This window comes from Panicum virgatum, chromosome 2K (assembly GCF_016808335.1).
Source record: "Panicum virgatum strain AP13 chromosome 2K, P.virgatum_v5, whole genome shotgun sequence".
In the NCBI taxonomy this organism is placed as follows: Eukaryota; Viridiplantae; Streptophyta; class Magnoliopsida; order Poales; family Poaceae; genus Panicum; species Panicum virgatum.
Genome location: NC_053137.1, coordinates 8,994,598 through 9,019,115, shown reverse-complemented (window position 1 = coordinate 9,019,115; position 24,518 = coordinate 8,994,598). Strand labels below are relative to the sequence as shown.

At 46.5% G+C, this 24,518-nt stretch overlaps 1 protein-coding gene and 1 pseudogene across 1 annotated transcript; both read left to right on the top strand.

Annotated features, from left to right (window-relative positions):
• The first annotated feature begins 11,004 nt into the window (after nucleotides 1–11,004).
• On the top strand, nucleotides 11,005–11,796 carry LOC120665286 (thaumatin-like pathogenesis-related protein 3). Its single transcript, XM_039944811.1, has one exon. It carries the CDS (start codon nucleotides 11,036–11,038, stop codon nucleotides 11,561–11,563), a length of 528 nt encoding a protein of 175 aa, XP_039800745.1. The 5' UTR covers nucleotides 11,005–11,035; the 3' UTR covers nucleotides 11,564–11,796.
• Nucleotides 11,797–20,139: 8,343 nt separating this feature from the next.
• On the top strand, nucleotides 20,140–23,199 carry LOC120695044 (annotated as a pseudogene).
• Nucleotides 23,200–24,518: the final 1,319 nt, after the last annotated feature.

The following is a 24,518-nucleotide window of genomic DNA, read 5'->3' as shown; positions in this document are numbered from 1 at the left end:
TTGGATGTTCTTGGCTCACCTGTATGAGTTTGATTAGCACTGTTTTTCATTCCCTACTTGCTAGTGTTAGATCAAGGGTGATGCTTTTATTTCTCCTAAACTGAACTTGCCTAGCTCTAGACTGATTTGATATACCGTGTTGACTGATTTGATATTTACGGTTTTGCCCCTACGGGCGTTTTAGTGTCTAGTTTGAGTCGAGGGTATTTTGGACCCCTGCGCGGGCACCTTAAATACCCCTCACCTTCTCCTCTCTCTCCCTTGCGCCAGCCATCCAGAACAGAACACAGCTGCCCTTCTCCTGGCGCCACCCCTCTCTCTCTCGGTTCTCTCCCTCTCCTCTCTAGAGTAGGCTTTGGATCCATGGAGTTTTGAGTTTTTGTACTGAGATTGATTGGGAAAGGAGGCCCAATCCTCCTTGTACCCTCTGGGGTTTTGAATTCAATTCAATCTTGTACGATTTGTGCTTTGTTTTGGATGAATTCAATTTTCCTTCGATAAATCTTGGGCACGAGATGACGAGTGGTTTTCTGATGATCGAGTGACTCTTTGTAGTGATTCTAATACATCTAACCTAGTGCTAATACCTCTGGAATCACGAGTTCACTCGAATCGAAGTTCTTGGCGTTCTAAAGAAAACCCCCGTTTTTGCTCGAAATTCTTCGATTCCTCCCAAACCATGGAGTGATTCGTTGATTCTTTCCGTGGACATGTTCACAAGTCCTTTGTGATCATGCCTGCAAAATTTGAGCACCTTTGGACTTGATTTGACCCTCCAATCATCAAAGATTCCAAAGGTCGCGGGCTGAAAAGCGTTTCTGGACTCTGTTCTTCCTAGCACCGGATGAACCGACGCTTTGAAGTTGTACACGTCGGTTCAACCGGTGAGTAGGATTCTCATGCGTTAGGGTTTTGTTTTTGAGCCGTTGCACCGACGAGCTCCTTTTGTCGCTCATCGGTTTAACCGGTGATTGGTTCTGTGTTTTGTGCAACTCTGCGCGACGGTTAGACCGACGATGTGCTCTCTATGCACGTCGGTTTAACCGGTGACCTCTAAGTCATTTTGCAGTCCATCTGGACAACTGCACCGGCGTTTTGATTTGATTTTGCCGGATCATCCGGTGTGTGCTATCATCGGTTGAACCGACGCCGTGTCATTTTCCACGTCGGATCAACCGGTGCTCGCTTCTATCTGCTGCCGGCTTTGTTCATCGGTTGAACCGGCGCTGTTCAAATCTGTGCGTCGGATCAACCGGTGAATTATACCGTGCTGTGTCTTGTGCTGTTTCTTCGCGTATGCTTCCGCACTTGTTCACGCTTTGTTCCTAGGGCTGTTTTGTGTTAGTGTAGCTCCTCTATAGCTACTCTATACTTCACCTAGGACTTCAGGGTTGGGTACGAACTTGGGATCTTAGGCCGAGCTTTCGATCATAAAAATTTTTAATCGGCTCCAATTCACCCCTCCTCTGGTCGCCCTTCCGGTCCCTCAATTGGTATCAGAGCTTGGTTGAGGTTTTCAGTACCTTAACCGGTTCGAAAACCACTTGACGACCATGGTGAGTCTTGGTAAGATCTCAGTGTTTTCCGGCGAGGACTATGCTTATTGGAAGGTTCGCATGCGTGCCTTCTTGCAAAGCATGGGAGCCGAGGTATGGGATATCACCAAGAACCAGACGTACGAGGTGCTTGCCATTCGGACCTCTCCACTTCATGTGTCTGAGCATGACGCTAACGCCAAGGCTGTCAATGCCTTGTTCGCTGGTGTTTCTCGTGCGGAGTTCTCACGCGTCCAGGGTTTTCAGGAAGCCCACAAAGTTTGGACGTGCCTTGAGAACTACCACGAAGGCACACCTCAGGTGAAGGCTAGACTGTTCGAGACTCACCGGCGTGAATATGAGAACTTCACACAGGGGCCGGGTGAGAGAATTGGCGACATGTTCAGTCGGTTTCAATCGATTGTGAACAAATTCAGTGTGAACAAATCTGCTGATGCCCTTGACTACACAGAGCACGAGAAGGCCCTCAAGTTGCTCTACGCACTTGACCGCTCTGTGTGGGATCTCAAGGTGAATACGATCATCGAGTCTGCAGGCTATGAGATTCTGACCGTGAATGAGCTTTTCAGCAAGCTCAAGGCCACAGAGGTGGATAACCAGACACGAGCCAAGCTCAATGGTGCCCCTCCTTCCAAGAGCATCGCTCTTGTAACTGGCCCAGGTGGATCGAGCTCTAACGCTAACTCTGCTCTTGGCTTTTCTCTTGCCTCTTTGCCTTCTGTTACAGATGAGCAGTTAGAGACGCTGGGCGACGATGACTTGTGCCTCCTCATCAACAAGTTTCAGCGTGTCTACCACAACAGGCAGAGGAAGAAGAACCCCGGGTGCTACCACTGCGGCGATCGGAACCACTTCATCGCCGACTGCCCCAAGAAGTCCGGCGGTGGCCAGAACAATAACTTCGACTACTACCGCCACCGCGACCGCGACAAGAGAGGCTCCAACAAGGAGCGTCGGCGCCACAAGCACCGCAGTCGTGTCCGGGGAGGACGCTTCGACAAGGAGTCGCTCAAGAAGCGCTTCCAGTACAAGGCCAAGAAGCGGGAGAAGGCTTTCCTGGTGCAGATCAGCGACCCTGACAAGAGCTCCGACTCCGACCGCTCTTCTTCACCGACCTCTGATGACGACGAAAAGAAGAAGAAGAAGCGGGACAAGGATGCCACCGGCTTCATCGGCCTTTGCTTGGCGGCCGGTCGGCGCAAGGGTTTCTGCACCATGGCGGGTGAGGCCAATGGTGCTCGTGCGTCTCCAGGTGGGCATGCTACATTGACGCACGACAGTTCTTCTCCTGGATCCGAGAGTGATTCAGAGGTAAACTCCACTATTGACTAGCTTGATACTAAGGTTAGGGAGTTGTACGCTGCTCTCGACAACCAGAAGATGCTGCTTAAGGAAGCAGCTAGAGAGCGTAGAAAGCTTAGGGCTGAGCTGGCTTGTGCTAGAGAGAAATCTGGTGAGGATGAGTGCGCTGGCTGCATATCTCACATGAATGATCTTGTTGCTCTCCGTGCGAAGCATGATGAGAACGTCGCGAACTTAGATGATGCTAAGACTTCGCTTGATGACGTGTCTCACGAGCTATCCAAGGCCAAGCATGAACTTGAACTGGTCAAGGACGCTCCCATAGTTAGTGATGTGCTTGAATGTGATGAGTGTCCCATCTTTAAGTCTGATCTAGCTTATTTGCAGTCTAAGTTTGCTACTATTGTTTGTGAGCTAGAGGATCTTAGATCTAGGCCTGTTCTGCTTGGTGTCTGTAAGCTTTGTCCCACGCTTAGGTCGGAGCTAGATGAGAAGAACGCTTTGATTAAGTCTTTAGGGAAGACTAATGTCGGGGAGTCTAGCCCACCTATTGATTGTCATGTTTGCCCTAGTTTGATTTCTGATTTGGATAATCTTGCGGTAGAGAAAGCCAACTTGGAGAATGAGAATACCTATCTTAGGGCGATTCTGAGTTGGGTTTCTAGCAGTGAGCCGTAGTTGGTCATAATGATTAAGCAGTTTAAGCGTGGTGATGGCTTTGGGGTCGGTTACACATACACGAAATCAGACTTTGACAAGCTGTATGGTAAGATCGGCAAGGCTGCTGGAGCTCCAAGTGCTCTAAACACTGCTAACACGAGCACGCAGCCTTCGCTTGTTGACCCCGTGGATGGTGTGCTTAAAGAACCATCGAAAGCACCTCCACAGAAGCAGGTTTGGGTTCCAAAGCCCAATGAGCTGAGGAATCCCCTCGATATGCTCCCTGCTGCCACAGCCCAGGTTGCCCAGAAGAAGGGGGCTGCTCCCCCCCCCCCCCCCCCCCCCCCCCCCCCCCCGTCCGCAGGTGAGGCCTCCACCTCCCAAGAGAGAGGTGAGGTACCACTGTGAGTTCTGTGACAGAGATGGTCACTTGGAGGAGTTTTGCTTCAAGAGGAAGCGGGCTGAGAGGCATGAGCAGGAGAGACGCAACTCGGACATGTACTCTGCTCGGGTGCATGGTCCTCCTCGGCGTGGTGGTAGGCAAGATACTAGGGCGTGCCGTGTAGGTGGAGGACAGGGAGATGGTGGTGGTTACCGTGCTCCAGCGGGTGGTCGCTTTACCGGTCGTGCTCCTGGTCGTCCTCAGTACGGCTGTGGACCACGTGACCGAGGCTTTGGAGGAGGTTACGATGCACCACGCTTTCCTCGCGGTGGTGGTCGTCAGCCTCGCGGTAGACGGGACAGGGGATACGCTTTGCCTGATTTTGCTAACCCCTCTGTAGAGCAAATGGCTCGACACTGGTTTGCTTCACACTTTGCTAACCCCAGTGTTGAGACATTTGCTCATCCTTTGTCTTACTACTGATGTGCAGGTTGGAGGCTTGGAGAACAGGTGGATCATGGACTCCAGTTGTTCGCGCCAAATGACCGGGAATGACAAATGATTCTCCAGCCTCACCCCAACGCACCACAAAGAATACATCATATTTGGGGATAATGGTAAGGGCAAGGTACATGGTGTTGGCGCTGTTAGAGTTTCTGATCGCTTCACCCTGAGAGAGGTTGCTTTGGTTTCGAATCTTGGCTTTAATTTGCTCTCTGTTTCGCAACTTCTTGATGAGGGGTTGGAAGTTCGCTTCAAGGAGGGTTGTTCTCGAGTTTTGGATTCCAGAGGAGACTTGGTTTGCCGGATCGTTCCTCGTGACCGAGTCTTCTTGGTCGATTTCTCTGGAACTCCTTTTGGCCCTTCTTGTTGCTTGTTGGCTGGTCCTTCTTCTGATCTGTGGAAGTGGCATAGGAGACTTGGACATTTGAGCTTCGATTTGTTGTCTAGACTTAGCTCACTTGGCCTAATCCGAGGATTGCCCAAATTGAAGTTTGAAACTGTGGAGGTGGCATAGGAGACTTGGACATTTGAGTTTCGATTTGTTGTCTAGACTTAACTCACTTGGCCTAATCCGAGGATTGCCCAAATTGAAGTTTGAAAAGGACCTTGTTTGCCATCCGTGTCGCCACGGGAAGATGATTGCTACTTCTCATCCGCTTGTTAATCAGGTGATGACCACTCACCCTGTAGAATTGCTACACATGGACACAATCGGTCCTTCTCGGGTGATGTCAGTTGGTGGGAAGTGGTACGTTCTTGTGATCGTGAACGATTTTTCTCGTTATTCTTGGGTATTTTTCTTGAGAACCAAGGATGAGGCTTTCGAGTTTGTTCAAGACTTGATCTTAAGGTTGAAAAAGGAGCTACCCCAGGCCATGCTAGCGATTCGCAGTGATAATGGCACAGAATTCAAAAATGCTCGTTTTGACACCTTTTGCGGTGATCAAGGTCTTGAACACCAGTATTCTTCCCCTTACACTCCACAGCAGAATGGGATTGTAGAGTGGAAGAATCGAACGTTGGTTGAGATGGCTAGGACGATGCTCGATGAGCATAGGACTCCTAGAAAGTACTGGGCTGAGGCGGTTAACACCGCTTGTTATGTGTCCAATCGTATTTTATTGCGTGCTTTCATGCACAAGACTTCTTATGAGTTGCGATTTGGACGCCAGCCCCGTGTTGATCATCTCAGAGTTTTCGGTTGCCGGTGCTTTGTGCTGAAAGAAGGAAATCTTGATAAGTTTGAGTCTCGATCGTCTGACGGTATTTTTATCGGTTATGCTTCTCACTCTAGAGCTTACCGTGTGCTGATTATTGATACTAACATCGTCAGAGAGACTTGTGAAGTCACTTTTGACGAGACTGCACCGTGCAATTATTCTGTCTTTGAGGTTGCAGGAGATGATGAGCTCGGCACCTCCATATTTGAATATGAGGAGGAAGAAGCTGCTGAGGGTGATGCTGAGGCTACCACGCGTGCTGTGGACCCAGTCACCTCCGCCACGAGCTCGGACGATGATGACGGCCCTGATCCTACTACATCTACTTCCCGGGGGCCAGTCGAGCAGGTGACTCAGCCTCCACCAGCTGCACCTGAGGAGGCACCAGCTTTGGTTGAGGAGGAGGCGACTTCGACAAGGGAAGCACCGCGATACATTCAGCGTCGTCATCCACCTCAACAGATGCTAGGTGACCTAAATGAGCGAGTCACACGGTCCAAGGTAACAAGTATCGCTGGCTTTGCTCATTCAGCGTTTGTTGCCTCTTTTGAGCCCAAAGATATTGGACACGCTCTTTCTGATTCTAATTGGGTCAATGCCATGCATGAGGAACTCGAAAATTTTGAAAGAAATCAAGTTTGGGTTTTAGTCGAGCCTCCACCTGCTTGTAATCCCATCGGGACGAAGTGGGTTTTCAAAAACAAGCAGGGTGAGGATGGGTTGGTTGTTCGAAACAAGGCTCGTCTTGTTGCCCAGGGGTTTTGTCAAAAAGAAGGAATTGATTTTGATGAAACTTTTGCCCCTGTTGCTCGTTTGGAAGCGATTCGGATTTTTCTTGCATTTGCTGCTTCTAAGGGTTTTAAAGTTTTTCAAATGGACGTTAAATCTGTCTTCTTAAATGGTTTTATCGAAGAAGAGGTGTATGTAAAAAAACCACTGGCTTCGAAAATCCCAAGTTTCCAAACCGTGTTTACAAACTTCAGAAAGCACTTTATGGTTTGAAACAGGCACCTAGAGCTTGGTATGATAGACTGAAAACTTTTTTGCTGGCTCAGGGTTTTAAAATGGGATGTGTGGATAATACTTTGTTCCTCATGCGGTCTGGCACTGATTTTCTATTAGTTCAGATATACGTGGATGATATTTTCTTGGCGTTCTAAAGAAAACCCCCGTTTTTGCCCGAAATTCTTCGATTCCTCCCAAACCATGGAGTGATTTGTCGATTCCTTCTGTGGACATGTTCACAAGTTTGTGATCATGCCTGCAAAATTTGAGCTCTTTTGGACTTGATTTGACCCTCCAATCATCAAAGATTCCAAAGGTCGCGGGCTGAAAAGCGTTTCTGGACTCTGTTCTTCCTAGCACCGGATGAACCGACGCTTTGAAGTTGTACGCGTCGGTTCAACCGGTGAGTAGGATTCTCATGCGTTAGGGTTTTGTTGTTGAGCCGTTGCACCAACGAGCTCCTTTTGTCGCTCATCGGTTTAACCGGTGATTGGTTCTGTGTTTTGTGCAACTCTGCGCGACGGTTAGACCGACGATGTGCTCTCTATGCATGTCGGTTTAACCGGTGACCTCTAAGTCATTTTGCAGTCCCTCTGGACAACTGCACCAGCGTTTGGATTTGATTTTGCCGGATCATCCTATGTGTTCTATCATCGGTTGAACCGACGCCGTGTCATTTTCCACGTTGGATCAACCGGTGCTCGCTTCTCTCTGCTGCCGGCTCTGTTCATCGGTTGAACCGACGCTGTTCAAATCTGTGCGTCGGATCAACCGTTGAATTATACCGTGCTGTGTCTTGCGCTGTTTCTTCGCGTATGCTTCCGCACTTGTTCACGCTTTGTTCCTAGGGCTGTTTTGTGTTAGTGTAGCTCCTCTATAGCTACTCTACACTTCACCTAGGACTTGAGGGTTGTGTACGAACTTGGGATCTTAGGCCGAGCTTTCGATCATAAAAATTTTTAATCGGCTCCCATTAACCCCCCTCTGGTCGCCCTTTCGGTCCCTCACTTTTCTAACTATAATCTTGGTCAATCGTTGGCTAGATATTTATAAACTAGACTCTATGGTTTCGGGCTAGTGTCTAGACGCTCGTCTAGGTGATGAACAGTGGTTGATGGGAACGTTGCCTTCATAGGAGGAACGGTTCCTTTACTGTTCACTCACTGCACTTGAGGCTCACATGGCAATCACTCAAGTGGGGCTTACATGGCAGTCACTCAACTGCGAAGAGGATATCGTTCCTCATAGGATATGCAAGTTTACGTGGAAAACTTAACATGATGCTAATTTAGAAATAAAAATAAGTTCAAATTTGAAATTATTATTATTATGATTTTAATAAAATTAATGAGTACTCTTTCTCCATGCATGTATGTACCCTTGCTATACATGATTTTCAGCGTCCCTTGTCCCGGTATCTGGATTTTCGGTGGCATGCGCATTCAGACTCGTACAGGTTGTGAAGTGGCTCATTGACAGAGTTAGCCACGAAGATCAACATCATGCTCTGCAATCTGTCTTTGCTCATTGACGACAGGTCATCGCAAGATCAACATCATGCTCTGCAGATGTGTACGTACGTGGAAAAAGAGAGGAAAAAACTATCTTTGTGGGTACATGTGTGGCGATCAGCACCACCTTTAGGTCTGCACAGGGCGGACTGCTGACTCGTGGACTTGCTCGTCCTCCAGCGTCCACACATCTCGTCCTGCTTGATCAGGAACAGTGTAGTTCAGGATCGGATGCACAAGGACACAATTTGGCGGCAGTGTGGAAAATTGAAGGCTATTTTGGATCCGTATCTGCATGTCTAGATTCTCGACAAATATGGCACAACCATCAGCATGTTGTGTGTGCGTATACATGTAATTTGCGATGACCTTTACAAATTTTCAGAGAAAAATGCAATAGTTTCTAATGTTGGGTCGGCAAGGGTATTAGAGCAACTCCAGCAGGGCTACTAAATGAGCTTCTATTTTCATATTTACTCGGTGAGTGCAAAAAATTGATCTCTAGCAAGCATTCGAAATGGACTGCCATTTTGGTATGCTTTCCAAATTTCTCCCCCCATCCCCTCAATTTGGCGGCCCTCTATTTGGGCTGCCAACTATGGACCTTCTATAGAAACCCAATTTACTCGGCCTGCTGGAGTGGATGCCCATATTTGGATGACTAAAATTTAAAAGTGGGCTTTTAAATAGATATTTGCTCACCTAAATTTAAAAGCCCTATTGAAGTTGCTCTTATGCGCTGCTTGTGCCGGCCGGCGGCCTATGGTACTTGTACTCACATGCATGTTTCCAAACAAGACCTTCAAGATGAAGTTAATTATTTTCATAAAAAAAAGACGAAGTTAATTGTACTTGAACAAGCAAGCAATATATCTTGGATGACCAATGTGTTGTCCTTGGATTATTTTTTTCAGAACATCTAGATGCATGAACTATCTGACGCAACTTCTAACAAGCCTAACACACGGCAGACACAAATTCTAATAAGCCTAACAGATTTCTGTACCAAGTACTATTAGCTCCTCGATCATCTGATCAAGTCAAACAAAATAGGCATACTGCACATACCACAACTGATGGCAACCTCTAAACATTATCCTAGACGCTAATTTCTATTTTCTAGCTAGGCTGAGAGCCATTTATCCTGACTTTTCTAACTATAATCTTGGCCAATCGTTGGCTAGATATTTATAAACTAGACTCTATGGTTTCGGGCTAGTGTCTAGACGCTCGTCTAGGTGATGAACAGTGGTTGATGGGAACATTGCCTTCATAGGAGGAACGGTTCCTTTGCAGTTCACTCACTGCACTTGAGGCTCACATGGCAATCACTCAAGTGGGGCTCACATGGCAGTCACTCAAGTGCGCAGAGGATCTCGTTCCTCATAGGATATGCAAGTTTACGTGGGAAACTTAACATGATGCTAATTTAGAAATAAAAATAAGTTCAAATGTGAAATTATTGTTATTATTATGATTTTAATAAAATTAATGAGTACTCTTTCTCCATGCATGTATGTACCCTAGCTATACATGATTTTCAGCGTCCCTTGTCCCGGTATCTGGATTTTCGGTGGCATGCGCATTCAGACTCGTACAGGTTGTGAAGTGGCTCATTGACAGAGTTAGCCACGAAGATCAACATCATGCTCTGCAATCTGCGTCCATGACACTTTCCAATTGGCAATTTGGCCGGATCTCAGCGACTCTATCCTTCTGGGCCAACTAACAATCAAGGACAGTTTTGTCATTCCACTGGCCGTTATACTTTTCAAACCTCTCGTCGTCTCCGGGCGGACAGGCCACCTATAGGTTTGTAATATAACTTTGCGAACAACCCACTAGCCGAGTTGGCTAGCTGGGTTCGGCAACACCCCAAGCTCTGGGGTTGGATCCTCGGCCGGGTCGAATTTCTGCCTATGAGTTAAAAAATTCCTTCGCTCGCTCCATGTCCAAAGCACAGCTGTAGGACTGACTCAGGCAATGAAAACCACAGAGGTGGTCCGGTCTTCTCACGAGTTACGGGCCCGCATAGGAGCGGGGTTCGGGGGTTTTTTCGATCTGTGTGTGAAGGTCTTCTTCTTTAATAAAATGCGGTAGAGCGGTCTTAAACCCCCCCCCCCCCCCCACCCCCGGCACCAAGATTGAGTTTTTTTATAGGTCTGTAACTTTGACAAAATTTTGAAACTACAGTTTAGGAAACTTATATGTCTCAACTGCTTCACGTTAGTTGTCTCAATCCCCAACTTTAGGGATGAGAGAGTAACCAAGGCAACGTTCAGACGACATAAATCAAGTACCCTTTATGAAAAATCCTCAAAAAGGGAAATAATATCATCTTTCACTAAATGAACTCCAGAACTTTTGATAAAAGAAAACACGAAGCCGCTCTGTTTATTTGCTGCTCCTAGTTCAATGCTACAGTTATGTGTGAGGATCAGCACTGTATGTATGTACGTATATTAAATTTCATCCAACCTTTAGAAATTTTCCGAGAAAATCATCCATCAGCCTTTACAAGTTTGCAAGCAAAGGCCTTCAAGACCAAGTTATATCCATTGAGCAAGCAATACCTTGTATGACTAATGTGTTGTCTTTCGTCAGTGGATTAATTTTTCTGCACATCTGGACGAATGTGCATGAACTTCTAACAGACGTAACACGGCAATCAATGCAGCAGATTTCTCTAATAATCAAGTCAAAGAAAATAGGCTTAGATACCACAATTGATGGCAACCTTATGCTATGTAGTATGACTTGTAAACCTTGGCCAATCGCTGCCAAGATATACATACTTTTCTAACCCCTCGTCGACTCGTCGTCCCCGGGCGGCCAGCCACCTATAAATGCACGGATACTCCCTCTCCCAAACATCCCAAGCAGCAGCTAGCATCAATGGCCACCTCCTCCTCCTCCTCGATGACCCTCCTGCTGCTGGTCCTGGGCGCCTCCTTGGCAGCCAGCGCCAGCGCCGCGACCTTCACCATCACCAACAACTGCGGGTTCACGGTGTGGCCGGCGGCGACGCCCGTGGGCGGGGGCACGCAGCTGAACCGAGGCGGGACGTGGACCGTCAACGTGCCGGCGGGCACCAGCTCCGGCCGCGTGTGGGCGCGCACGGGCTGCTCCTTCAACGGCAACCGCGGGAGCTGCCAGACGGGCGACTGCGGCGGCGCGCTCGCCTGCACGCTGTCCGGCCAGCCGCCGCTGACGCTGGCCGAGTTCACCATCGGCGGCAGCCAGGACTTCTACGACATCTCGGTCATCGACGGCTTCAACGTCGGCATGGCCTTCTCCTGCAGCACCGGCGTCGGGCTGGTGTGCAGGGACTCCGGATGCCCTGACGCGTACCACAACCCCAACGACGTCAAGACCCATGCCTGTGGCGGCAACAGCAACTACCGGGTCACCTTCTGCCCGTGATCGATGAGATGAGGCTGCCGTAATAATGTATCAAGTGATTATATATATTTGCAGCAGGAAGAATAATGCGGACGCATCGTGCACGGTATACTGATTGTGAGAGTAGCTACACACGAGTGTAGATAAAACTCGTCCATATATATGTAGCTGGATCTGTGTACGTATACTCTGTATACAGTATACCATATGGTATACAATACAATAAGACTATGTTCTTGTCATGTTGGAAAGCAGGGATGACGATGCAGCAAAGAGAGCAAAATTCTTAATTATTTCCACGAAGAGATTAAACAAGAAAAAAAAGGGTGCAGGCATATTATATGGCTAGCTAGAAAGCAACCCTTTGCGTCGAGATCGTGACATATTCAGCCACTAGACGCACGTACGTGTGCTTGAGTCAGACAAAAGCTAGTCCCCAGCTAGCCGCATATATTGATGTGGACAAAATTAGCTGCCAACCACAGCGAGTCATCATAAACAATAATAGAGCTATTCTGTTTGGCATATCTGGTAGGAGCATGTGTATTGATGTGGACACTGTGTCTTGGGCTGGCAGCAGCGGCAACCAAAATGGCTGGATTTAAGCCAAGCCGAGCGTCTAACTTCTAGCTGCCGCCTCTTGTTCTCTGTGAATCGCCTCTATTAGAATAGGGAAAAGTCTGATTTACATCCTCCAATTATCATAAAAGTCCGATTTTCAACCTTCAACTACGAAATCGGACAATATAGGCCATCCAACTGTCAAAACCGGACAAATTTAACCCCTGGGGTGGTTTTGAAGGTGGTTTTCCATTTTGAATGTACCTTAGGCGATGTAAGTGTGGCGGCGCTCGGGTAGTAGGGAGGAGGGTATGGAGCAGACGATAAGTTTCAAAGACTACGGTTATCAATCGTTAGATTCGAATCAGAAGGTGCAGATTTACATGATTTTATACATGGGAATATAAGGTATGCTGTACCAATTTGGACGGACTTGTTTCCAAATGTATGCTAGACTAATCACACATAAAAGGATCCCCTAAACTTCACTAACAAGTGGGACCTGTGCCTTCTGACCCCACATTCCACGAGTGTTGGTACAACCCAGCTGTGCCATCCAAACCTACGGCCTCCCTCATTGTTGTGTGCCAGCGCACCTTGGGCTATAAACGTGTCCTCGGTATTCCCTGGTTTTGTGTGCTCATTTGCCATTTTCTTTTCTCATCATTGCGCCTTCTTTCACAACACATTCTCTTTGCCATGGCTTTACGGGGCGCAGGCAGTGGCCGAGGTAAAGGCCTCGCTAGGCAAGACGATGAGGGTGAAGGCGCGGAATTAGCAGCCACATCGGCAGTGGGGGAGGGAACCAGCTATCCTACGAACACGGAGGTAGGGGAAGGCATCGGTAGCCCTATCAGCAACCACCAGGCGCAGAGAGAGTGGAGACCTGGGCTATGGCGGCGTGGAGGTGCCCGTCCATCCCACCGCACCACGTACTGTAGTGCCGGTAGTCCCAGCGGTAGCCTCCGCTCTCGCGCGCTCACACATGTGTCTAGATCTGGATCTGGATCTGTGTTGAGTTCAGATCCATTTCCTTCGATACCCACCACCAAAATTGTGATCTCTCTGGCGAGATTCAAGGAGAGGCTTGGGCATTGCGGACCCCGCTCCTTCTACACCTTTAGCTAGATCTCCAACACAGGCTGCCGAGTATCCGTTGTCAGTGCGTCCACTTGTATCAAGAAAGGGGATCACCCACCCGATGCGCCCGCAGTTTGGCACATTAGGGAGAAGGGTTGTCATCCGCGCGAACTACTTCCTGGTTGAAGTGGGGAACAACAATGTTTTAAATCGCCGGCTAAGATGTTTAGCGGCAGGGCTGCCGTTACGGTGTTTAGCGGGCTATAGCAGGCATTTAGCGAGCTATAACCGGCTTTAGCGAGCTAAATGTCATAGCGTCTGTCCTTCCTAATAGCTATAGCCATCTATAGCGGAAGCTATGGCCGGCTATTTAAAACTTTGGGAACAACGACATCTGCCATTACTATGTGAGTTCTCAACTCCTCTCCATCTACTCATGCATTTGTAGTATCCCATAGCTTTAGATCTATTCAGATCAATCTAGTAAGGGTTTCTTTCATGTTTAGGCATGCTTGTTCTCTATGTGAAGCAATATTTATCAAGATTAACATCCTTTGCTCGTACTTATTGCAGTCCCCTCACAATTTTTATCCTTCCATTTTAGGGGTTTAGCGGTTAGTAGTTTTTTGTTGGTGTCGGATCTGATTTATATTATGTTCGTCACCATATGAATTTCTTATGCCATGCGATTCTCATGTGGATTGTCACCACTGTGGGCTTGTTTTGTTGGATGTAGTGGCCAATGGGCCTCTTGCTGAACTAGTTAGGTGGCTCTCCTGTAGTCCTGGCGAGCGAATTTCAAGGTGGGGGTAAAAACAATCCCTCATTTGTCCCAAACCATAGCACAGGTCCAACGTCTGGTATGATCCAAGTCGTTGGTTGTCTCACACGGGCTTAGGTGCCGCTATGTAAGGGTTTGAGTCTCTATGCAAAATATCTGGAGGCTATCTTAGCCCTTGCAGGTCGAGTTTTTGTTGTTGTTGGATGTAGTGGTGGAAGCAGGTAGAGTTATCTTTTTATTTTCATAGAGGAAATATTAGCAGTCCAATTTCATCTTATTTTCTAGGTTCTTAAGTGGTAATTCTTCATTTGCTATTCTGAGCAGAAGTCTGCATGTGATGTACTTGCTTCCATGGCTGTGTTTAGATGAGGGGAAAAGAGGGAGAAAAAGTCACATCAGTCACTGTAGCACTTTTCGTTTGTTTGTGGTAAATATTGTTCTATCATGACCTAACTAGACTCAAAAGATTCATCTCGCAACGTAGATCAAAACTATGCAATTAGTTTTTTTATTTAACTACATTTAGTACTCCATGCATGAGTTATTTACTATATTTAATGTTTCGATGTGATAGGAGATGTGATGGATGTGATGGAAAATTTGGAAATTTTGTGGGAACTAAACACACCCCATGTTTGTAAAAAGGATGGGTTGGCAGTGACGCCTCGGGTCACTTCAATACTGCTTTGCCAGTGATCAATGCTTTTTAGGCAAGGTCTTGGGTCCTCTTGCAAATTAGTGGTTGCACAGTGGATATGCTCTTTAGGATTTTAGTTTGGTTGGTGCTCGGCAAGGTTATGGTTCTTTCTTTGGTAGCTAGCGATCCCCCTTTTGAGCTTTTATTTTGCACCTCGTGCTGTCGTGCATTACCTGTTACTAGCCAGAGGTACTTATCTGTAATTGCTAGCTGTCATTTCGAGAAATCAGTAGTTCGATCTCATGCCGTCAGAGATGAACTTGTAGATTCCTGCTTGAGGCTGCACCATTATCTTCTCTGGCCAATTGGTTAGGGCTAGAATTAGGAGGAGGGTTACTGGGTTAGGATTTTGTGGTCATGGCCCTTTTAGAGGGAGGTTGGGGTCTCCTATGTGGTGAGGCATATGTGGGGTGAAGGGTGATATTGATGCTAGTGAAGCTTTGGGGCTTGAATGAATTTGAATTTTGAACATTTTTGAAAAAAAGAAAGACGAAAAAATATAGGTAGCAATTTTGACTCGTTTGTGAGATAATTTCAACATGTTCCAGAACTGCATACCTGATCAGTAGCGCTGCACTTGTGCGTTTGGAGTGTAGCTGATAGATTTGGTTTGTTTGTTTACTAAAATTTCTTTGATTTATGTTGCTTCTGTATTCATGACACATTTTATCATTATCTTTTAGTGTTTGATTGGAAGGCTGTTGTTTTGCTCCTTGCACATTTCACCTACAGGTTTCAATCAGTCCTGAAAGCCGAAGGCAAGAAGAACCAACAGGGTGCTGCTTTCGGAGCTTGTCAGGCTGCACGGTGCAACATCTCTCGCCCACAAGATGCCTGCCTATGATGGAAGCAGGAGCCTGTACATTGCAAGCGAGCTGCCATTCAAATCAATGGATTTTGTTGTCAAATTGGGACGCCAAGAAATGTAAGCACCACACCTGTATTCTATGTGTCTATTACACAATCTGCTTTGCAGCTGCTAACTAGTGCATGCACTTTGTCTCCTGTTATCTTAATTGCTGAAATACAAGATGGCAATTCGATATGCGGCACGGGTAAATCTGTACCACCTGCAGCAATTCCTCAACCGGCTACAAAGGGACTCGCCACATGACACAATCCAAGCACTTGATGTTATCATAAGGGAGTCTCCTTCTCTCAAGTATGATATCAGTGATATTTCTTCACCATTTCTTTGCTAAATATCTTGTTTTGTTGGACCAGATGATCATGTGGTTATTACTTATTTCCTTATGTTTTTCAGTCATGTCAGTATTTCTAGATCCTTTTTCTCCAAGCGTTTCGATACTGAGGACACCAGTGATGGGATGGAGTGCTGGAGAGAGGCTATTGTTCCTCACTCAATTGGGCCTCTCATTAAACATTGGTACTGATCTTTTCCAAAAAGTCAGCTTGTTGAAAATTACACCACATTGAGAGGCTGAACTAAGCAACTATCGGCATAGTTTCAACTTGGGGATTGTGTGTGTAAGCCACACACAAGTTGTTGTCTTGTTCGTGTGCCATCATTGGTTCCGCAATTATGTGTATGCTATTGGAATCTGTGTCTCAAGTTCAGGTGGCATACAAACAAATACAAACTTAGTTGTGGCACACGATCAAAACAACAGCTCGTGTGTAGCATGATAGATAATTACCCATGCTCATGCTTGCTTTTTCCATGCCTAGTAGTAGTAGCAGTAGCTTGTACTCAGTCAAGCCTGCCATTTACTCTTGGGCGGCAAAGGACTGTTGTGCATAGTAGCCGCTGCAAGTTGCAGCATGGTAGCAGTAGATGGTTGTACATGTAATAGTCATAGCTGCATTGTACTGTAGAGCCACGCCTTGTAAATTCTCACTTTGACTGGTGTGTCTATAAAAAGGAGAGCAGTTGCAGCTCAGAGTCTTAAGCAGCTCCACTTCGTGTGCTCTTCCTGAGTCCTTCTTCCACTCATCTTCTTCCTCCACCTGCAAGCAAGAGGGTGTTGTGTGTGTGAGGGAGTGCCAACAAGTGGTATTCAGAGCTTGAGTGTTCGAGCTTGGTGGTCATGGCTTCCCTGAATCGTGAGCATGGGCGCGGGCGTTCTCAGGAGCATTGCCGTGGGCGACGTACGTCGTGAAGAAGACGGACAACCAATTCTGGCAGTTCAGAGGCCGACCGGTCGACCGGTCAGACCGGTCTGTTCAGTTGTAATCCGAGTAGGCTTCGTTTTATTTTAGAAATTCTTGTATAAACCGACTTGGAGAGTGGTACGACCTCCCCACCCTATATATACGAAGGGCCACGGCCGATTGAGGGGAATCCCAATCGATTCACACAATTACCTTCACCTTTTATCCTCCAAACCCTAATTTTTCCAACCCTATCTGCTGTTCTTCGCTCGTCTCTATGGCGTTCGATGGCGTTCTGAGTGGCCTGCCGATCTCAGAGCAACCCTAGATCCACGAGCTCCGACAGGGTTCCTCCCGAGCTCGAGGTTTTAGGTCTTCGCGGCGTTCTCTGTAGAACCGGTCTGACCGGTCGCCATAACCGATCTGACCGATCTATGTGCAAGGAGCCCGTTGGTGAAGATCGTGTTGACGATCAAAGCACGTTCTAGCGCATTCGAGTGTGTTGGTGCAAATTAGTGTCAACACCCTTTTTGGCGACTCCGCTGGTGACAGATTAATCTGGTTTTTAAACCGATCTAATCTAGTTCTCAAAGAAGATGGGCGTCATCACCGACCTCGACGAAGGCAACATCTCCACATCTATCGAGGAACTCAGCGAGGAGGAGCACCAAGAGTACTTGGTGGTTAGGGAGCACTTCAAAGCACAATTCTTGAAGGGATTCAAGAAAAATCAGCAAAGCAAGTCGAGGTAATAAGCAATGTAAGCACTTCATCTTCCGACTTGTTTAGCCAATTATCATCTATTATGGATAAGAAAATTGCTGATATATATAAGCCCATGAATGATTTAAAAGATCAAATAGATATCATGAAAAAAGGCAAATCCGTAGATGATAATTGTGCTTTCCAAACTGCTAATTCATCGGCTACGCCAGCATCTATTCAAGAACTACTATATAGCATGCCGACGAACTATTTTGCAGGGCAGACATCACCATTGCAGCTGGTACAGCCGAATGCGGTCAGACCGGTCCAACAGACCGGTGCGATGGTGGTCAGCCCAGTAACATCTACACCGAACACGTCTACTCTTTGCTCGGCAATCCTTAGCCGAACCAATGAGATGACAAATTGTGTGCAGCCTTCTCCTTCACAAGAATCTGGTTCTCCACATGAACCGATTTTTGTTAATGTACATGAAAATTCTATGGGGCATGCACCGATAAGTTCGGTTCAAATGATGGTACAAGATAATCCTATAGAACATCGTCTTACTTCTGTAGCACAAGCATCCACGAGTGGTAGATGCAAAGCCGATCCCGCTAGGTTAAAAGAGGATCCGGCTAGTGCTCTGAAAACTAAATTCGGTGTGGATATATGTAATTCTATATTATATCAAAAGCCATATCATGCTGAATTTGATTTAGTTTCTTTTCCTGCTGGTTGGTGCGTTCCTGATTTTGTGAAATTTAGTGGTGATGATAATAGAGCACCTTGGGAGCACATTGACCAATATATCTTACAACTGGGAAAAGCTGGTTTCCATGAGGCTTTGCGCATTCGCTTGTTTTCATTATCTTTGACTGGAACCTCTTTTTCTTGGTTTTCTTCATTGGCCCCGAATTCTATTCAATCTTGGAATCAGTTGGAACGTAAGTTTCATGATCGTTTTTATAATGGGCAGAATGAACCTAAACTGTCGGATTTGGCATCGGTTAGGCAAGGCCAAGATGAGCCTGCTTCGGATTACTTCCGAAGGTTTAAAGATATAAACAACCGATATTTCAATTTAACAGTTTCTGAAAAGGAATTGACTGATTTGGCTTTTGATGGTTTGCGTTCTTATTTGAAAAAAGAACTCGAAGGCTTTGAGTACTACACTGTTAATTATTTGCACATGAAAGTTTTGGGTTTAAAATTTAGACTCCAGAGCGCAAAAGATGCCCATAATACTCATCGGTCCATACATGTCGATTGTAAATCTGATTCGGACGATGAGAAAAAGGAAACTTATGTTGCTGAATTCATATGGCCATCAGATGCTAAGCCATGTTCTTGTTCATCGCTTAAGCCGATTCCAAAGAATCGGCAAGAACAAGCTCGTTTCACTTTTGATGTTTCTAAGTGTGATCGTATATTTGATGAATTGTTTAGAAGCGGAAACATCAAGTTGTCTTATGTCATACCGCCGCTTGAGGAGCTGAAGCGGCATGCATATTGCAAGTGGCATAATACTTTTTGTCATGCAACTAATGATTGCAATATCTTTCGTCGAAAAATCCAATCAGCCGTTAATGAAGGACGATTGGTAATGCATGAGGTAAAAGATGACAAGGCGTCATTCCCTGTCCATACGATTGATTTGGATAATGTCAAGGTACTCATTTGGCCGGAACAAGCCGACGGAGCAAAAGGAAAAAATGTTATCATTGGTGAGCCAAGGCCGAAAAATATCAATGACAAGATTTAGGTTAGGGAAGTGACGATGGAGAAAACTCCTGATGGAAAGGAGTCATTGAAGATCACTATCAAAACTTCAAGGCCCAGGGGGCAAGAGAGTTCCTCACGAGACACGAGTCGGCTTGTTGCCCAGGCACGAACGGTCAGACCGGTCGCCTCAACCGGTCAGACCGGTCAGACAAAAGGCCGGCCCAGAACTTTCAAGTCTAAGCGCCCGGAAGGAGGTACTCGGAAGGTTAATGAGTTAAAGGTGCAGGGGAGTTTTACAAAGCAGAAGCTCACCTTTGCTCAGCTACTGAACAAGTACACAAATGCCGCTCCAAAAGATCGGCCACTAAAAAAAGAACCAAGTTCACCTCCGCGTCAAGGAAAGCGTTCTTATCCTATGGGAGAATCCAGCAAGCGTAGGGGTGACAGCACTACAGCGTTCCCTCCTCAGAAGATGTGTACTACCACGCCATGGGTGTCATCGGCATCGGGTTTTTCTTGTCCTACATGGGGGCATGAAAGAATTTGGATGTATTGTTATCTGATGCTATACCCACCATCTCACCACTGGGAGGAGGATCACAGAAGGCCTGTGTTCGGCAAGGTTGCACGACCAGTGCATGACCGATTGAGATCCAACCAATCAGGTCAGAGGCGGCAGCCTGCACCGGTCAGACCGATCGCCACTGACCGGTCAGACTGGTTTCATCAGAGGCATGCTTGGAGTTGAGAAGATCAAGCAAGAACAGTGCAATTAGGGGAAGAATTGATAGATAATTACTCATGCTCATGCTTGCTTTTTCCATGCCTAGTAGTAGTAGCACTAGCTTGTACTCAATCAAGCCTACCATTTACTCTTGGGCGGCAAAGGACTGTTGTGCATAGTAGCCGCTGCAAGATGCAGCATGGTAGCCGTAGATGGCTGTACATGTAATAGTCATGGCTGCATTGTAATGTAGAGTAATGCTTTGTAAATTCTCACTTTGACCGGTGTGTCTATAAAGAGGAGAGCAGCTGCAGCTCAGAGTCTTAAGCAGCCTCACTTCGTGTGCTCTTCCTGAGTCCTTCTTCTCATCTTCTTCCTCCCCCTGCAAGTAAGAGGGTGTTGTGTGTGTGAGAGAGTGCCAACATAGCATACATTTTCATCAGTTCAAAAATTGAGTTTTCCCCTTCAACACTGTAGGTTACAGTCTTACAGATGGGTCTTCATTTTTTTTGTTCATAGGAATGTTCTTATGCATTTGTTTTCTGTTCTTTAACCTCTTGATCATACTTATATTTTTCAGACATTTGCTCATCATTTTATAAATCTGTCCCTGTGATACAATTTGTTGCGGAGTTTCTGCGGGTGACAAACCCTTTGCAGCCTTTCTCGGACAGGGATCGTTTGAAGGTATTATTTGTCAACAAAGGTTGTTGCATACAGTTTACAGTCACTAACTGATCTATTTCTAATTATTTTTCAGATTAAGAAAGCCCTGCACGGAGTTCGTGTGGAGACTACACACCAGCAGGGCAAAGGGAGCATCTACAAGATATTGGGATTACTTCTGTCCCACTGGCACAGCTGAGGTGCCCCATTTGTCATATCTCTTCTCTCGATGCCTATTCGGTATAGTATTTTCTTATAGAAATTTTACAATACTTGGAGAGGCGTTGGGAGGCATTTCATGTGTCTATCATTTGTGGGCCTATATAACGGAAGGTATTGGGAGGCGTCAATGATGAGGCATTGGGAGGCGTTAGTTGTGTCTATGGTCGGTGGGCCATAAGTCCCGTAACACCTCCCAATACATCTAAAATTAAATGGATTAGAAATTCATGGGGATTCCTTTTTCCGTAGTTATTTTTTTCAATTAAGGGTAGCATAGTAATTTCTAGTTAGATGAATTATTCATTTATTCTAAAGAAAAGGAAAAGATGATTATATTCATCTAGCTCGTTAGGGTTCCGTTCGACCAGGGAGGCGCCGATTGACGCCGAGACGCCCTGCAGGCCACCGTCGCCGTCCGGCTCCATTTGCTCTGCGCCCACGCCGCCGCCTCATCCTCCCCCCTCTCCATCCCCTTCCTCTTCAAGCTCCTAGACACCGACCTCTCCTCCGACCCCGACCGCGCCGTGCTCGCCGCCGACCTCTCCTCCGACCCCGGCCGCGCCGTGCTCGCCGCCGACCTCTCCTCCGACCCCGGCCGCGCCGTGCTCGCCGCCGTCCTCTCCTCCGATCCCGCGGCGTTCGCCAGGCCGCCCGTTACCTCCGACGCCGCACGCGTCGTGCTCGTGAGTTCTCTTACCACACATATTTTCTTCTTATTAACTCTGCCTAGACTGAACATTGACATCCCTGGCCCTCCATCTAAAAGTATTCTTATGGAATTGCTAACGATCAATGGCAATTGTATTCTCCACCTTCAGGATATGGAATGCAGTAGCACGAGATGACTTTATGGCTTCCAAATTAAGAGCGTAAACTCAGTTCATGAACTCGTGTTCGTACCTGAAGCTGATCAGTGCAGAGTTGGGTGAAAAACTTGGAAAGACTCAGGTACCTTTCTAGTCTCAGTCATATGGTTTCCTGTTTACAGTGTTTCGGAGGAATTGCTTCAGAAGCAGATAGCTTGTTAAATGAGCTTTAGTGCGGCCTAGCGAAACAAGAAGAAAGACTGGCCCATTTTGCAAATAAGCAGAGGGAGGTCTGTATCTTGTGGAAGCACAGAATCATTTGCTGTTCTCCTAAGCCACTTTCTGTTATAACTTCTGTTTTTGGGCACATGGACACCTGAGAGCTGTGGAGGCATCACGGTCCATCTCTAAGATCACTGTTGGTTTCTCCCACTCGCTAGATGTTCATGCATCTAAGCTCACCAATATTTTGGAAGACACACAAAGTGTGCAAGATCAACAACTAGTTGACCTTGAAAAGAAATTTGTGGTGATAATTACGCTGACCGTAAGCAGTTCATCGGAGGATATGATTTTGCAGCATGATATAATTTTATTCTTTTTTACAGGAGTGTGCTGCTAATGAAGAAAACAGCTTCTAGAGAAGGTGGCGGAGATGCTTGCAAGTTCCAATGCACGGAAGAAGCATCTGGTGAGGATTATCCATTGCTTCCCTTGTTTTGTGCCCATGTGATTAACACAATGTAGTGTTTGATGTGCATGAAAAGAAGTAGTGTTCTGATGGATGGATATCCTGAACTATCACACCACTGCTACAGACTGTTAATCATGGGCATGCATTGCAGGTCCAAACAGCCGTAAGTACCCTTCGAGAGAGTGCTGTAAAAAGGACAAGTCACCTGCAGAAAGAAATTTCGATGTCCTAGGACTTCACCTCATCAGTGCGGGAAAAGTGGGGCTTCTACATGGAAGAAACCGAGAAAAATTACACTGAGGCCACCACTGCAGTTGATAGTGGAAGGTCTTGCTTGGCCGAAGTGCTTGTAGAATGGTCAGTGCGGCATTATCTGGTGAGCAATCTTGAAAAGCAACAGGTAGTTAAGAAAATGCATGTGCTCCAACTGATGAAATTGCCACTGTACCTTGAAAAATGACAGGTGGATGAGCCGTTGTGTTCGACACCGAGGAGAAGGCAGATCGACCTGCCAAGTGTGGAGTCGATAGAGGAGCTGCGGACCCCGGACTACGATGAGCTTCTGAAATCGTTCTGGGAGACGAGAAGTACCTGGGAGCAGGCAAATGGAGGCAGCAGACATTTGCCAGAGGCAGCGCTGGAACCTCTTATAGGAAGAAATTAGAATTATGAAAAGTTTGTACAAAAAAAAGAAGAAAGGCAATTTGTTTAGATTACCTTTTCCCATATTACTGTTGATAGTGATATTGGATTAACTGCTGCTGTTGGTTGACGAGCTGTTTGTTCTTAGGGTGGCTTGCTTGTATAGTATGGCATATACCTTCTATGGCATCGTTGAATCTGAATATCTGATGTAACATGCGAGGGTTCATCAGGTGTCATCAGTTCTTTGTCAGTGGTTACGTGTTAGTTCTAGATGGTGTTAAGTCATTCATATGGTTGCCGTCATAAAAATGTCATAAGTCATAACAATGCTACATTCATCTCTAATATTTCCATAATTATAGACTTCACCACAATTTATTTGTTCAAACTAACACTTGTTATCGACCTTATAAATTGGCACTCGTCTTGCAGTGTGTAAGCTAGAGAAAAAATGTCAGCAGACGGTAATGGTCGCTTCGTTGGCTGCTCTTCCAAAGGCATCCCATACAGCATGGTAACAGAGTATTACATAATTTGTGGCAGCTGCTACTCTCAACAGTAGTTAACATTACCTCGTTTTTTCACATCAGCACCATTCGCACGTGCAACACTGAACTTTCTATATCATTTCATCCGAACATGAACACACAAAATACATGAGATGCCTAACAACTTCACATTAGAATTGCGGCATAGCAGCTGCACAAGACCACTAAAAAAGAGAGAGTAATAAACTACAGAAGCTCATTTAAATTATGACAAGAATGTACAGGCTATCTCAACTACAAAAGATTGATTGTGGCAGAGTCTGAGGTCTCATATAAACTTGCTATGGTGTCCACGTCTAAATATAGCAACAAGATGAACACTGCTTTCTAGTTTCTACCCTGCAAAACAAAAGAAGCTGTCACAATGGGGTTCATGGATGGGCAAGCCAACATGCTTTATATTGTCTCATGGTTAAAAGACACGTGCAGTTAATAGAATATTTGTGGAAACAATTAAGTAGGTAAAGAGTCCAACCAAATGAAAAAAAAAATCTGTTTAAATGACAGTGAACAGAATGAGGATGGATGCAATCAGAAAAGTCCTTCCCATACTTTACAAGAGCTATTTGTAATCATCATGTGAACTACATAAACATATATTTGCAAGGAACTACTACATGATCTTAAACTGCTCCAAGCAACACTAACTAATGAACTGGAGTATAATGATCTCAGAATGAAGCAGGGCTACCACATCCTGGCTGTAATTAAGTGTGGCCTGCACAATAGGTACAAACATATAATTACGACACAGGAATATCACTTCGCGGCGGCGGCGATGGCGGGGCGAGAGCCCGTCACAGGGCTGCGCGGGGCGAACGTCCAGGGAGGGGCGTCGGCGTTGGGGCGAGCTCTGGTAAGGGCGGCGCGTGCCGATAGTCCCGGGAGGGGCGTCGGCGTTTGGGCGAGCGCCGTGGTCAGGGCGGCGCGCGGCGCGGTGTCAGGGAGGGGCGGCGGAGGCCTCTGGCCGACTGGGCGATGGTGCCCTCTGTTATTTGATGATGTGCAAT

Coding starts and splice junctions, on each gene's coding strand:
- LOC120665286 (XM_039944811.1), top strand. CDS start 11,036: ATGGCCACCTCCTCCTCCTCCTCGATGACCCTCCTGCTGCTGGTCCTG.